Below are 16,829 nucleotides of genomic sequence, written 5' to 3'. Positions count from 1 at the left end.
CTTACTAGAACAATGACTTGCACAATGTAACTTTTTCTTGTTTAATAAACTACATCAAGGTTTAAAACAAACACAGTTTTCGTAGAATAGCTCTTCACAATGGGGGTTTATTGAACGGGTCTTGGAGAGGTGCCTGATTAGTTCCAGCTTTAGAAAAAAATATGTAAACTTGTCAAAAAAAAAACTACAAGCGGAAAACACATGTAACTCTTCCCCCGTCAAGGAAATTAGATGGATGTGTAATTTTTTCCCATGTTAAGAAAGAGCTTATTATTGTATAAGCAGCCAAGGCTGCATAAAAAGAAAATTTCACTTGGCAACATACCTGACATCTGCTTATGTCTAATACGTGGAATGTATTAAAAGCTTTAAAAACGTAATCAGTATACACCATTAAGAAGCTACATTTTGCACTTATCGGCTTTAATTGCTGATGTTAAATACCCTAATGGGGAAAAAAACACAAACGGATAAACAGGAAGTTTTCGGTTATTCGCAATTTTCTCTCCACTGGCTTTATTAACTAATGATATCTGGCAAGGGTGTCTATATTTAGCTCACAAAAACATTTGATGGTCAGAAACTGAACACTATGTACTTTGAAGCACGAAAGCACTAGATAAAAAAAACGACGGAGATTAAGATCCCTTTTTTCCCCTACGAGGGAAGTAAAGATACAAATCATACAAGATGACATCTGCAACAAAGAAATGAAAGATGTCATAGCAAATTGTTTCCAGATTCCGCTTTGATTAAATAAAGTGTATTTCTGTTTAATTGAGATGCACTGCATCCTTGAGTATCCATTTCTGCGCAATTATAGATGTATGTAAACAGGAAAAAATGTGTGGTTTGTGAAATGATAGGCGTTCATATTTGTAGAAATACATGTGTTTTATAACGATCATGCAAGCTATGTTGATTTAATCCGCACAGGGCTAATCCAAATGCAACTAATCCAATGATACAGCGCTGGTTTATTTGGTTAAAACATTCATACACAAACGCTGGACAGTACTGGTATTCCGTACTTGAGTATTACCTTTTTGCCCAGATAAATATCAAGTTAGCTAATAAAAAAAACAAGATTAGATTTATTGCCGAGGCAAAACTGAAATAAATGCTCTGGATATATACAGTACTGTGCAAAAGTTTTAGGCAGATTTGGGAAAAAAAGAAGAAAAATCTAAATCCAATCAATATTTGACCACCCTTCACAACAGCATCAATTCTTCTAGGAACTCAGCAGGTAGGAACTAACCACGATTCTTCTGTGGATTTAGGCAGCCTCAGTTGCTTCTCTCACTTCATGTTATCCCAGACAGACTCGATGATGTTGAGACCAGGGATCTGTGGGGGCCATACCATCACTTCCAAGACTCCTTGTTGTTCCTTATGCTGAAGAACATTCTTAATGATTTTGGCTGAATATTTGGGGTAGTTGTCATGCTGCAGAATAAATTTGGGGCCAAGCAGATGCCTCTCTCATGGTATTACATGATGGATAATTATCTGCCTGTACTTCTCAGAATTGAGGAGACCATTAATGCTGACCAAATCCCATACTCCGTTTGCAGAAATGCAGTCCCAAACGTGTGTTCCTCACCCAGTTTTGTTCCTCCTACACAGCTGTTCTGCTTCAGTTACTGGTTGTGTTTCAACCTTCATATTAAATTGATGATGTTTAGCACCTGTTTGTTATAATTGTTTAATTGCTGACTTTGTGTCAGCGTGCCTAGGAGAACTGATGCAGTTTTGAATGCAAAGGGTGGTCACACCAAATATTGATTGGATTTAGTTTTTTCCTCTGTTCCCTCACTTTGCATTTTGTTAAACGACGAAAATAAACTATAAACATGTCTATATTTATACATTCAGAGCATAACTAAATGACATTTCTAACAGAGAAATAAAAGTTGTCATAGCAAACAATATCCAGATTCCGCTTTGGATAAATAAAGTGTGTGTATACGTACGTACACAAAGGATAGAAAAAAGAAAGCACATTTTTATATTATACGTTCAGATGGCCAATCTGAGCCTATGTATGTATGTGTCTGTATATATATATATATATATATACACATATATAGATAACAGGTACGTTAACCAACTTGCCAGTGTGTTCTTTACAGTTCAACATAAGGTTAATATTAGATACTGATATAAGAAGATAGGTGGTGCATGCCAGCTAATAATAACACTTTGGGTACTTTTATTCCCTGTTACTACTATTGTTAGCAGTAACTTTACAGTTAGCTATATATTTGATGGCCGTGTTGGACTTACCCGTGGGAACAGCTATAAAACCTTTAATGGCAATTTTGCTAAAGATGGAATCACCCATTCAGTTATCAGTGAGCTTTTCACTATTTCCAGTCTGTGGATAGACCCATCCTTATTTCTAAAATAACAATAATTAGCTCCTTTAAACATACCAAAGTCCGTTCCAGTGTTTAACCAGAGGTGTATCATTAAAAATGCCTGAAGAATAAAACGCATTACTATCTAACATACAAGGGTACGCACCCCGGCCTTACATATTTACAATATGCAGTTACAGGATTTCTGAATTGCTGTGTTACTGTACTTACCTGAAAGCCCTTGTATGCTTATGTTAATGGATATAACTATGGATGAACTTTTTAATAAAACCATGCGCATCCTTTATTGATTGCTTTGTACAGATTACTGCTCGGAGACAGTGGAAACATATATATGATGAACTAGGAGGAAACCCAGGAAGTACCAGCGCTGCTACATGCACTCGTAGACATTACGAAAGGTAACACAGAGTTAATATTAAGTGGGCATGATCTCAAGGAGGGAATAAGCCCCCTAACTTACCACAGCATCGCACATCCTGATGAGAAATCTTGGGGCATATTTATTCATAGAACAGGGAGGATGAGCAGTATTGTATGGAGAAGATATATATATATATTGACAATCCAGATGGTAAGATATCCAGATGCCTTAGTGATATAGATGTCCATAAACAGTTTTGGAAGCCTCGGGCCTTCTTGACTAATCCAAGTACTAACATAACCCTAGCCCATGAATTTGTTAGACCATAATATACCTGATTCTACACAGATTCATTGAGGAATTGTTGGCATTGTTGTGTGCCCATAACCCATGTACCACACATGGCAAAAGTTTCCATTATGTTAACGCTAAACGATCTGCCTAGGCAGAAGACCACGTATTTCATCATAATACGTTGCAGGTCACAGCTTGAGAAAAGACCGAAGTTGGCATGAAACCACTGGAAATTATTAGTGAAATTTGCCTTTTTTTTTTTTTTTTTTTTTTTTTTTAAGTGCACGCTTTTGGGTTCTTTCTATTATTTGACCTTGTTATCTTGATTTTTGCTCTTAGTTAAAAATATTATGGTTTTCTTTGGAGTATTATGTGTATGTACCTATTTACAGCTGAAGGCATTTGCCGATTACTTTTCAAGGTTCTTTTAAGCTGTTTTTTTTTTTAGTATGATGGATAGTACATTTAATTGTATGCAGACCAATATGGGGTAATATTTCAGGATGTGATGCAAATCACAGTAATACAATGCAGGTACAGCTAGCACAGATGGATCCAGTTTCACAATGAAACAGAGTTTCAGCTGCTAGAATTCATTGTGAACGTTTAAGTACCATTTGAACATGTCCTATTTAAAAATACTTAGATTTTAATAGATCTCTTTCAAGATGTGTATTGATATAGATTGCTCATTAAAAAGCTGCTTCCAAAATACATTCAGTTGCCAACTTTAAAGATGTATTTTTCTCTTGGAGACATTCTTCATGTTATGAAATGAATGCCAAAATGTTTCTTCAAATGGAACCACAGATTGATACATCATTATATGGCTCCATGATATTACACTTTAAAAATTAGAGACATTGTTAAAGCAGCTTTGTAGATCTAATGCTACAAAAATTAACAATATTGTAATTTACTGTAGGTAAACATTCTTGGCTTAAAAATGATCCGGTGCATTTCAGAAGTGTCACTGGACACTGGATATGTGTTGATTTCTTGTATATTATGCGTTTATTTGTAAGGGTTTACTTTGTATGATTATTAAATAATTTTAATGAAATGCACGAAAGCATAATTACCGCCACAAAGTACATAAAAGCAATTAAGCACATTGTTGTGTGATTAAATGTAAAACAGGTGACAAAGATCATTTCATCTCTTAAATGGTTTGTGTGGGTAGAAAAGCTTTGAGAAATATTGCTTACTGTTATGTGGTGTTTTGGATTATGTGTATGGTTTAGAACGTAATTTTTTAACCTGTGGTATGTCTAAACCTTGGGGAACATCTTTGGGAAGTATATAACTATGAAGTATATTACTATGATATACTATGATATATATATAGTATATTAAGGATTATTATTCCATTTATGTGTGTGGATGTAGTTTTATATACATTCATAACAACATATATATATATAAATATATAGTGGATCAATCAGTGACTAGATTTTGGCTTTGTGCTCAGATCACATAGTCTTGAGTAGTATAAGATTATTTCATACGTAATAACCTTTTACACATAAAATACATAGCCATGTGTTCAGCTTCATAGATGTGAAAGTTTATTATGGTGGAAGAGGAGTGCCCTGACCTAGGATTTTGTAATTTTTGCACAAATTATAGGTTTATTGTCATTAAATTACACTAATTCAAAGGGGAGATGTCTATTTTTAACATAACTTAATCAGTCAATAAAAGTAATCATGCGGATCTAAAGAAAGGAAAGGTAAGATACCTTTGTAGTATACTCATATATTATATAATAGAAACTCACTCTATAAAACAGAGGTAGCTTGTTATTGTCCAAAAGAATTAAGAATACCTTTCAACTGTCCAAGGTACACATCGCATTCTGCAACATTTTAAAGACACAAATCATTATGACGGCTTCTGTATAATTTTGCTGTCCTGTTGCATGCTCTTTCTGATTTATTCTTAAAATCACATTTTAAACATTTTGAAATATCACATAACTACCTGGCCAAAGGACATTTACATATCTTGTCTACATTCAAAAATATTTAAATCCTTGAAGGCATTAATCTTTCACATATTTACAATTTTTTCTATGCTGCTAGGTGATGTCATTATTTATGTCATCGGCTAATCACCCCATTATATAAATATGACTTTCATTGAGTCTTACATAATGAGATTGCTATACCATTATGCATGCAGTGTGTAAAATAAAAAGCTCCTTTAATGTAGCTTGAGTACTTACGGGTCTGACCTTTAAGTCATAAAGCAGTCACACAAGCTTAACCAAACCATCTATTTATCAGGAAAACCTTTCTAAAGGTCATTACTTACTATTGAAGAGTAAGGAAGTTAAGAAATGCCCAACCAATAATTATTTTTTTAATACATATGCCTTTCAATATGACCAAATATCCATAACATCTATTTCATTAATAGAATAATGTTACATTAAATAAATAGTAAAACCAAACTCCATCTCTAAGCTCAGCTGTTGTACATTAATGGATATCAACAACACAGTGTATAATAATATAGTGTATAGATACTGTGCATGCCAAGTGCTGTGGCTCAAAAATAACCTACTTATTTGCAAACACCAAATAGAAAGCGTTTCTAAGATATAAATAATTGAACCTGAGGGCCTGTGCTGTGTTGCAGTTCAGCATCGATATTATCGATATATTTAAATTTTTTTATCTTTGCACCGAAATCTGAAAGGTTTGGACGGTCGCACCTGTTAGTAGATCTGTAAATGAAAAGGTGCACAATCATGCTATAAAGAGTGGCACAACCTATCAATAAATGAGTTATGTTCTTGATATATTAAAAAAAAAACCTTTTCAAAATTAACTACCACATTGGAAGAGATTGTATCAAATCTGGAAGAAACATGTTTATAAAGACTATTAACTCTATGTTTAAATAATGTGCCACAAACATGATTTTAGACTTAAGCCTTTAGCTACCTTTATATATTTTTTCTCCTTTAAATAAAAAGAGAACTAGCCTTCTTATTCTCCTTTGTAGACAGTATGGTGTTTTCTGGAATCTATCCATGCTTCCTGGGAAAAAGGGAAACCTGGCTTCCTCTCATATTGTTTTAGTTACTTTGGTGCATCTCACACTCCAATGTGTTGCAACGTTATTGTGACTGGCCAGTTTTTAGGAGTACATTTCCTTGTTCCTGAAATGAAGACAGCTATAAGTTGCCTATAATTTGTGCAATCAAACCAAACCATTATTATGAAGCTTTTTCATCAAATGGACATCTTCAAAATGATGTAATTTTAATCACCCCCAAAAAATCTGAAGAGGCAAGTTACATACAATGATAAAAAAACCTGTATTAGTTCATATACAACAGATGTTTTCTCTAATTACGTTTATTGAATAGGGAATTAATGGCTTGTGCATAGGTCTTGACCACTTCTTGGCACGTTACATTATTTTACATCTCAACTGAATGACTATACTGCAAAAATAAAAATAGCGTCTTGTATCTACAAATATGCAGCAGTGATTCAATTGCCAGAAATCTATCCATCGTGAGATTTGGATAGCATTTCACCTATATATTATGCATTGAACAATTTTGGGCTAAAAAGCATAGATGTGTTGGGCATAGTGCACTAACTGAGATAAGATTTATGACTTTTTCACATGCATGAAATAAAAGAAACTCTGTTAACACCTTAGCTAAATGCATAGGTCATGGAATCCGTGGGATGTACAAATAAATGAAATATTAACTGTAACTAAGATTACAAAACAAATGGAAAGCAGCACTATGGAAATATAAGAAATTATATGAAATGCAAATAGTTATAAACAGAAAATACATATAGCATTTAGTGTGTGTACATATTTTATATATATATTCTTTTTTCAGGAACTACAGATTTTTTATTTCTTTCAGATTACTGTTGGCTTATTTTATATTAGCATTTGGGTTTTTTTTTTAAATGATTATATGGCAAGCTCCCAAATGTCAATTTCCTTGATAATACGTTATTGTTGTTGCCAGATCACAATATAAATAACATGCAATTTTGTGTCATTTCTCTATTCCGAGGCATTACTGAATTTACGATGTTTTCCACTTAAAGGAAATGTCAGCACAGATAGTGTATTCTAAAGTTCATCCTAGTTAGTGACTTTCAGTTAAACTGTACTCGAAAAGGTGTTGATGTGTAACAATGATGTATCAATAAGTAACCATTGCAATTTAGTTGTAAAGTTATAACTTGGACATGCATGACAGAGGGTAAACTATGATCACACATCTTGCTCTGCTTCCTAAGTCTCGGTAACATACCAATTTTAGGAAAGGTCTACTTTGCTTAGGAAACTGTAGAAATAGGTAGGTCTGCCAACCACATGCAGTCATCTCGGTTTCCATAGGAAAATAATGTTGTTGAAAAACATGGACTGATTCCTGAACAACCCAATGATCAACAGCCAATCAGTATCTCTTACTACACCTGCAGTAGGAAGGCTGGCAGTAGAAGTGGGATGACACATAGATCATATGACCATATGGAGAGACCGACTTTAACATTTGTGAAGACTAAGTGATGTAGGGAGGAAAAAGTTAAACCAGCTAGACTTCTGGCATGCCACGCTCCTCCTCTTCTGCTCAATTTGGCCAAACATTGGCTTCATGCCCATACTCGATAGCCTATTATTATATCACAACATATCACTTTCCATTCACAACCTTCATTATTGTTGACTTTCTACCAAGGTGTTGACTGGGTCTTGGTCTGGACATCCAGATCATGTTTAGCCTGGATAATTCCGGCACCCAGAGTTTTAGTTTGTAAAACATTAGTCATTACAATACTAAAAGTAGTACTGAAACACTAGTGATGCTAAAAAAAGGCTGAAATCCATGCAAACTAATAAAATAAACTTCTGACTTTCATAGCAATTCTATCATCATGAAACAAAAACTCAGAATATATCTTTAAACATTCTTTTCTTTGGCCGTGATTTAAACCATAAGAAAGATGTTTGGGAAATCTTGGTCCTTTGTAGCAGTTTTGCACAGTCACTGAGGTCATGTGATAGGCATGCTCATCTGGTTACTTATTTTAAACAATATTGATGGTTCCTCTTTTAGCTGTGTTCTCACAAAGGAAATAGAAATAGTTTAAAGCTTTGATATATTTTATTAGGCCATAGGATAATTATATACAGATGCAACTGTATGTGCATTTACAAAGCCTACTATTATTCCATGAGTGCAAAACAGTTGTTCTTGTAGAACAGTTTGTGTGCCTGACATAAATTACAATATTTTATAATGCAAATGTGAAACGTACTGTTGTTTAAAAGCACACTCAGGTCATCAAATGCACTTTTAAGCATATGATAAATGAAAGGTCCCTCTAAATAAGCAAGGTGTCCACCTTGTAAATGCATGGTGGGATTCTTCCGAATACCCCACCCCAAATGCAATGACCCCTTTTCCCACCCTTCAGGTATTTTGAGTGCAAAAGATGTGTTCAGCCAAACACACTTACCTCCTGACAGCTCCACCGCTGTCTTGGCTAATGTTGTCGTTGGATGTCTATTCGGGCCCCTATATGCACTTAGAGCCGCCAATCGGCATTGAGAATCGTCAGATCACAAAGAAGGAGAGTAGCTGCAGCTTCTTCCTAAAATAAGCTTGGCTTGCTTGTTTTTACACATATTGAAGCACTTACAGAGTACTTTCATCTACCTTCTTCTTTAGCGGGGCTATCAATGACATTAGCCTGTCCCTTTAAAAAATTAAAAATAACCTTTGTATAGCTGATCAGTAAGTATAGAACTATAATGCAGAATTAGTATGATGCTGTATATATTTGATAGAGATTTGTTTGATATTAAATCCCTGAACACAACTGCTAGTGTATTCATTTTCACTTTGAATAAAGACCCCACTGTTGCACCGTTGAAAACCATTACGTAATATATGCCATATGTTATTAATCATCGTGCGCTTATTTAAGCTGTGGCTCAGTTTTACTTTGAAAGCTATAAAACAATTCCCCGAAATGGCATTATCTTCAGCATAATACAAGTAAGCAAAGCACCTTTTTGAACAATTTAATTTGATCAACCAGAAGAAATAGGTTTTTTGGGGGGGGGGGTTCGACAAATTGGGTTAATTTAATGTATTGGCATGCTACACATAACCTTTTCTGCCTCTTCGAGCTCTTGAAGACTAAAGTTAAGCTCTTAAAAGCTTGTCAGAAATGTTTCAAATTGGTCCATTAAATCTGTACCACCTACGCATTGTTTGCTACATTTTTTCCGCTTTACTATTTAAGTAAAAATATATATTTTCATTTTCTCCTCTGAAATGTAGTCCTCTTCCCCCTGAATCACAAAAAAGAACAGATGCCACTTACAACTTAAAATTACATTTCTTAAAAAACATCTTTATGTTTATCCATATATATTATCCAGACAGCAAGGAAAATCACCAGCCTGTGTGCTTTTTCCTACACATTCCAAGATGCTTGTCTCAGCAATACATGCCTTTATAAAGCTTTTGTGAGTGCAGGTTATGGAACCATGGCTACATTCATTTTGCGAACTATTTTGAAAGTAGTTACACGTAGCTCTTGGTCCATGTAACAAATCTGTCTACTTAATTTCCCTGACTTTTAGCTCCAAAATCAAATTACTCTGTACGTCTGCCAGGTTCAAAATGCAGCTTTCGGGATGCTGTAATTTATAGACAAAACAATCATCTTCCATGACACCACAGAACAAATTTTACACGTATTCATCCAAGCTCAATCATCTAAAAGGAGAGATTTTTACATTAAGGCGATTTAGAGTAAACTAAAGAGTAGCGTCTAAGTATTTTTGTAATCAGAATATATTTTTTTGAAATGTTTATGCTCATTAATGCAGTATTTAGCGTTACAAGTTAGATGATCAACATATTACTGAAACGAACTGTGGAAAAGGATTTTGACACATGGCCATCTCTAGTATAAAAATACAATTTCTTTCTTTATTCTACACCCCGAGACTCTGCTGCACCCAGGGCTCTCTTGCCTAAAGTATCTTTTGTGGTGCTTAAAATAAATCAGGAATGGGTTTACGTGCCCAGGTGTAACACAGAACATCTTGACTCCTTGACCTATGAAAGTCTACGGAGGAAAGGATTTTGTTTGTACAAACAGGACTTCATTCGCATTGCCATACAGGATCAGCTGCACGTGGTGTTGAGCATGGAAGTTCATGCAGCATATCACATTACTGATAATAATGGCAGCCTCTAGGTTATTGTTTTCTTGCGTGTGTGTCTAGATGTTTTGGGCATTAACTCATCATATGTAATAGCAATGTAGACACCCAGTTCATACAGAAGTTAAATTCTTTTAATGCTAAAATAAAATTCTGCTGCCCCTCAGTAAATGTCAATGCCTGATTTATAATTTAACTGTAATTTGCATTGGATGTTTATTGAAAACTGCATTCAATCTCTTTTAAGATGGTTGTTCGCTGTAAAACATCTCATTCTGTGTTATCCAGCCATTGCTTGTACCTAAGCTGTAATTGCTGATTATATATATATATATTTATATATATATATATATATAAATATCACATTTTCAAATTGCATACAGTTTATTTTTCTGTTAATTATTTTCAAGGTAAGATGTAATTAGTGATCCATTGTTTTTACTTTTAGGTATCTAGAGAATGCATAATATTCAAAATCAGAGGCCTTTCTATTTTAGCTTTTTTTCCTCCTTAAACATTAGTGTAATGTTTCTCTTTGCAAGCAGGAGGTAGTGGTTAAGTTAAGAGGACCATTTGATTTTCAACTTTCTGTTAAATTTGGTGGGTTTTTAACTAAATCAGAAGCTAAACATTTAATCTCATAGAAGTTAAGAATATGGCAACTTCAGGCATTTTCTTTACGAGATTACAGATCCAAAGTAATTGGTATAAAAAGGAAATGTTTATAGTTGGAGACACTGACTCCTGCTGCTTTTTAAATGTGTTGTTTTTTTGTTCATACATATTATATTGAAATATCTAGCCCTGGCAACAGTGAAATGAAAAGAAAAAAATAAATATGGCATTCAAACTACCACATTACCCTTTCTTTGGAAGAAACATGACACTGTACATCCTACTCATTTTGCATGTATCTTGTTTTGCTCATTGTGCAACTTCAGGGAATCATTAACCAATATTGATTATAATTTGTATTTTTTATGAACACGTTCCTAAAATACTTGTAGGTGTGAATGTTTTTTTTTTGGATAAGCTGTTAATCGGTTACCTTCATGTATACAATCATTAGAACTACTTTGATCTACAGTGTGCTACTTGGAGTTTTTAGGATCAATCTGTTGCTTTTTTAGTCCTTATGTATCACTATTGTGTCGAGTTATCATTTGTTTCAAAACAATGATACTTCTGCTAGCTCTTGATTTTAAGGTGTAAAATAATAATAATACTAATAAAACAATTATAATATTGCTCATATTTTTTCATTAGCTACATGAGTTTCTTTCTTATGATTATCTGCCCTTGGGGCTTGATCATTAACATCGAGTAACCATACACTCTTGCATGCCTCTGCACAAACATCTTTTCAATTATGTGAGTAACAGATGCTTGAACAAAGGCACTATTGAAAATCTGTAAAGCATGTTTTTTTTTTTGTTAAAGTCTCAGATGACAGAATAATGTCATTGTTTTGCAATAATTGTTTACTGTCATTTTACATTAAGCTTTTTACATTTTTTTGTTAACAGTAATCTTTTATATGAGTAAATATTTTCTGATGTGTCAGCCACCAGTTTATTTCTTTTTCACTATTAGGTAAAGGAACCATTTCTTTCCCAACAAAACTAAATATACTTTTAAATAAGAATTATTTATCACCTTGGGCCTGCTCCCCTTTAAAGGCCATGATTTATGGCATATTTACCTTTAGTACTGCTGCCTTAGTCAACACCATGACTGCCGTCCTTACACGCGGAGATCCAGGATATGATGTCATATGCTGGTGCTCTGTGACCTAAAGGCCATCGTGTAAAGGGGCTACTTAGGTTTGTAACTGGCACATTGAACAGTCACACTGTGAGGACCCACAAGGAGGGTATAGTGATGTGAGGGGGGAGTCCAGTATACAGAGAGGTCTCCAGTACAAAAACAAAGATAAGCATAAGCCATACCTGCAGGATCCATGTTTCAGCCTGGACCCATGGTACATACATACAGGCTAGCTCTTGGAGCTTACACTAATGCAAAACATGCCAAGATTTAGTTGATTGTATGGCCATAGACAAAAACAAAACACAGAACACCAACACTAAAACAGGGGAACAGAACCAAGATGCTTACCTGTAGAAAGTAGGAACCAAACAGAGGTCCAGGCAGGGGCAGCTTAAATACATGAAACTCAGAAACAAACCAAGCACAGATATACAGGGAACGGGATGCGTACTACTGCAAGAGACACGGAGCCCGACAGACGCACCCAGAGGCCCGATTGCCTTTTTAGGGTGATCAGCGCACTTTTCTGCATCAGGGACCTGCTGCCCTAGGCTTGATCACCTCGACCAAAATACATCACTGGTTGTTGGTGTGTGTGTCCTTTCTTTAAAGTTCCAAAAAATTGCACCTCATAGAAATTTTATATTTGAAGTGTTTCCAAATGGGAAATTAAGATTATTACAGGGTTTTACAAGAGGTAAGAGAAGAAGTAGAGTTGCAAAAAAAGGAGAGAGGGACATGAAAGTGGTCGTCGGAGAAGACAGGGAGACATTGAGAGAGAGTGTGAGAGAATGTGAGTGAGGGTGAGTGACAAGCCCCTCGGTTTAGTCGGCTGTGCTGCGGATCTGAAGTCTGATTAAAAAGACAACCTCAATTTAGATGATTTTTCTGAAAAAAACATGTCTTATAATCAAGCAAATACGGTTTAGTTTCAAAAAAATAAACACTGGGATTAAAGTTGAAGGTTAATTTTATTTATATTCAAATTCAATGTAATTGTTACTCTTGAATATAAAGCATCAATAGAAATTTAGTAATTTATACACTGGCTGACCTTTAAATGACTTTTAATACACTATTACTCCTTTGATGTCACAAGTCCTGCCCAGTGCCGTCTCATAAAAAAAAAGCAAGGAAAAAAGAGTGTATTTATTGGAAACTTGTTTAACAGGTTCACATACAAATCCATCAAAGGCTTTAGAAATGCTTGATTTCTTGTTTTTTATGATGGTGAATAATATTTTGTCTTGCAAAAACAATGGTAAATTACAATTCCCATAAAGGTTATAATTTAAAGTTAAAATGTTTTGTTGTATTTGGAGTATTTTTGCCATTTTTGAGACAAAAATACCAACTTGTTATTAAGCACTGCTTAATTATTCAACAATGGAACATTCAGGCACTAAGCTCCAAACAATTACATCTTTCAGCTTACAGAACCCCCAACAGTGGCAGCTTTGTAACAACACTCACACGAGCGATTGTGTTTGTCAAGATGGCTGATCCGCTGATTGACACAATCTATTGATCTCCCGACAATATCCCAAAATCCTTCAATTTTGTTGGATATCAAAAAAAGTATTTTTTTTACAAACGTATTGGTAAATATAAAACGCGAGCAGTATTTTAAATAAACAGTTGTCTTTGGCTTCTGAGCTGAAATTTGCTCTTGCATATAAAGCAAGATTGAAATTGCGGATAGAGTCTTCCTGATTACCTTTATGGAGTCTTAGTGTTAAAGAAAAAAGGTAATTGTATGTAGGCGGTGTGGTGGTGTCCTCTCCGTTTCACATTTTAAAGGAAAGCATCAGTTTATGCACAACCTTAGAATAATGGAAAAGTTCTAAAAATATGTTAGCATAATTGAATGACTGTAAAAACCAAACCTAGTGTGATATATAAATAAAAAACTAAAAAGAAAGAGTCTGAAGCTTAAGTGAGGAATATTACATACTTTCTTCAGTCGGTTCATGGGAAACTTTTAAATATACGATTTTGTATATGATAATGATTTATTGTGATATTGATAGATATCATCAGAATAGGGAAATAAAGCATATTTTAATGTGTATTCTAGAATGATTTCTAGAATGTCCAAGTTTAGTAGGAGGTTTAGATCTTCAGGTCAACATTCCTGGGACAGAATGTGGCAATGGTCAAGGGCAATTTGTAAAGGCAGAATTTGTCATCCTTTTTGCTCATTAAGGTATAAAATAGTTAAGATTTTGGAACCGCAGCAAAGTTTTTTTGTGTTTTGCTTATTTACTAAATTTCCTCATATATAGTTGTATTGGTATACCTTGTTGCATAATAATGAACAAGTTAAATGCATGTTTTAAAGATATAAATTAATAATCAGGAGATTACTCATAGATGGTTCTCTATTCTACATTTAAGAATATTTTATTATGTTTTCAAGCCGTGTGCATAACATTAAATTTACAAATCGCTCATAAAATATTTTTATTAGTGTGCATATGCATGATTGACGCCTCAAAGTATTAGGCAAATGAAAAGAAAAAATACAATACGCTGTTCTGACATCGTTTTATAAAATTACCACAAAATTAAATGAAATATGCAAGTGCAGAATGAAAAATAATCACCTTTATGGAATCGTTTTGACAGATGTATTGCCAACATTATAAAATAAATTCTCCTGAAAACTGAAATGTACCAATACTGTGATTTTTGATTGAGAAAGACATGACGTCTCTTGAGAATTACACAATTTTCAGATGTGAAATTGCCCTCCCCCAGTCTTTTCCTACACTCTTTGGCTGGCTTCCCGATTACATAGTGTAATAGATTGGTGACCTTTGCTGTAGCAATGCATTGGATTTTCATAAATTCGGATGGAAAACTAAAGCCTGTGTTCTCTCCACACCTTTATTTAATTTCTGAGCAGCGTCTCAAACATGTTTTTATGTAGATGAATTCCAGTATGAGTCAGTGTTGTTTCAACAGTGAAAATACATTTCCCAAGTATTAAAATAAAAACATAATTATTGATATCTGTAATGACTTGGTGAATCGTTAATTTGCTTTACGTTTATTGATTGGAATGTGCCTTTGCCTCAAAAAGACTTTTCATACACACTACATTTATTAAACAAGCATCACGATTTAAAAGTAAAGAAAAATGAGGAAAAAAACACCACAGTAAAAGCATATTATGTTATATAGTATATGTTTGTATATGGATTATGTATTTTATATGATTTTTATGTCTAGCTGTACATTTACATTCCATGTACCCCAAAGCTTAAAGGCCAGTAGAATGCCAACCAATCTGAATTTGGCAGATGTTTTATAAAATTAACAAAAATGAGAGAGGCATTTTTATTGCTTTTATTGCTGTTAACATGCCAACATATACACAGTACTGTGGTGTGTGCTTGGAAAATATTGATGCAACTGGTACAGACAATGTGTGGATGGCACGGAGGGCATAATGCCAGGGGGCGATACAAGAATAAGAAATGGATACTGGCCACTTAGCATTGGTTTCCTAGCCTAATGAACACATTCCTTCATCATCACCAGTGAAGGGGACTATGAGAAAACAAAATTGTGCATTATAACCATAACTCGGGAATTCTCTGGGTTTGACTAGCAACTTTCCATGCGGGCTGATAAATGTAAGTGATGTTTTTCTAAGCTTATTATATTAGGATACATGTTGTTTTCCGTGCCACGGCTCTTTTTGTCTGTTCTCTACATATAAGAGTGGGATGACAGAATGTGCAGGGCTATTATGCTTTTTAAATCGTTAGGAGGTTCTATAAGTCGGTTCAATTAGATACCTCATCAGTGTTGTACTCGACAAGCAGCCTGTGTAATATGGAGACTAAGATAGTGACTCAGTGTCCACAGTATGTTAACACATTTGAACTTCCCTCTGAGATCTTACGAGGGCAAGCTTCCCAGTATGAAGTCACAAACGTTTATTATGTGGAGCACTTCCTTCATGTGACATGAATGAGTCCAGACTAGCAATCATACCATAGTAATTACTCAGTAAATACATTTCTCTCTAATAAAAAAATGTTTGAGCAGCAGTAGTACTAATACTACCTATTCATATTATACATTCATGTCCTCAATGTTTCTCAAATCAGTGGAAATTACATCGGTATTTAGTTTAACTATAAGTTTAGGAATCCTGGAGGTTCACTCTAAACTGACTTTCATGAAGTGATTTTGGTCTGCTTATGTTTAACAAAGGATCTTCTCAAGGCAGACCACGGAACATCCCATGGCTGTCCTTCTGGTGCTTTCCAGCTCTTGTTCCATATAGGGGCCAGTAAGGGGATATGGTCAAGATAAGGAATAGGAAAAGCTGCAATTAGGGGCAGGGCTAGCCACGGTGGAACCTGGGTGAGAACAGGTGTGTCCAAACACAGATCCTCGACCCCAATGTAGATGTAGAGGTCCTGGTTATTAGGTATGATCTTTAGATGAAATCCAGAGTGTTCCAGGCTCGTCTATAGGCGGCATTGAACATTACCCAAATCTCATTTTTTCCCGACTTAGTCAGACTTTGACCATTAGATATGTTTTGATGTATTCATTGTACTGTGTCGTAAATGATGCCCTTTATATATACAAATATTTTATAAGCGACAACATGACAAGGTAACTTGCAGATCTATGAGGTAGGGATACAATACGTAGCCTTTTCAAGATAATTTATATTATTTGCAATTCAAATTGCAAATAATATTAATAACACTGTGACTTATGTCATAGCTTCAGCAGTGTATTCGAAGATATTTACATGT

At 34.6% G+C, this 16,829-nt stretch overlaps 1 protein-coding gene across 3 annotated transcripts in view; it reads left to right on the top strand.

Moving 5' to 3' along the window:
- Positions 1 to 16,829, top strand: part of LOC149298999 (AT-rich interactive domain-containing protein 5B-like) — a 126,537-nt gene that overhangs the window by 100,178 nt on the left and 9,530 nt on the right. For all 3 annotated transcript variants that reach the window (XM_089486930.1, XM_089486929.1, XM_089486928.1), the window contains one exon: positions 2,688 to 2,785. In XM_089486930.1, the coding sequence (XP_089343056.1) occupies positions 2,688 to 2,785 (98 nt within the window). The remainder of the gene's footprint in view (positions 1 to 2,687; positions 2,786 to 16,829) is intronic.

Source organism: Sceloporus occidentalis, unplaced genomic scaffold (assembly GCF_023333645.1).
Source record: "Sceloporus occidentalis isolate IW3139 unplaced genomic scaffold, rSceOcc1.0.p SCAF_30, whole genome shotgun sequence".
Lineage (NCBI taxonomy): Eukaryota > Metazoa > Chordata > Lepidosauria > Squamata > Phrynosomatidae > Sceloporus > Sceloporus occidentalis.
The sequence above is the reverse complement of the archived record's forward strand: the minus strand, read 5'-3'. Positions and strand labels throughout refer to the sequence as shown.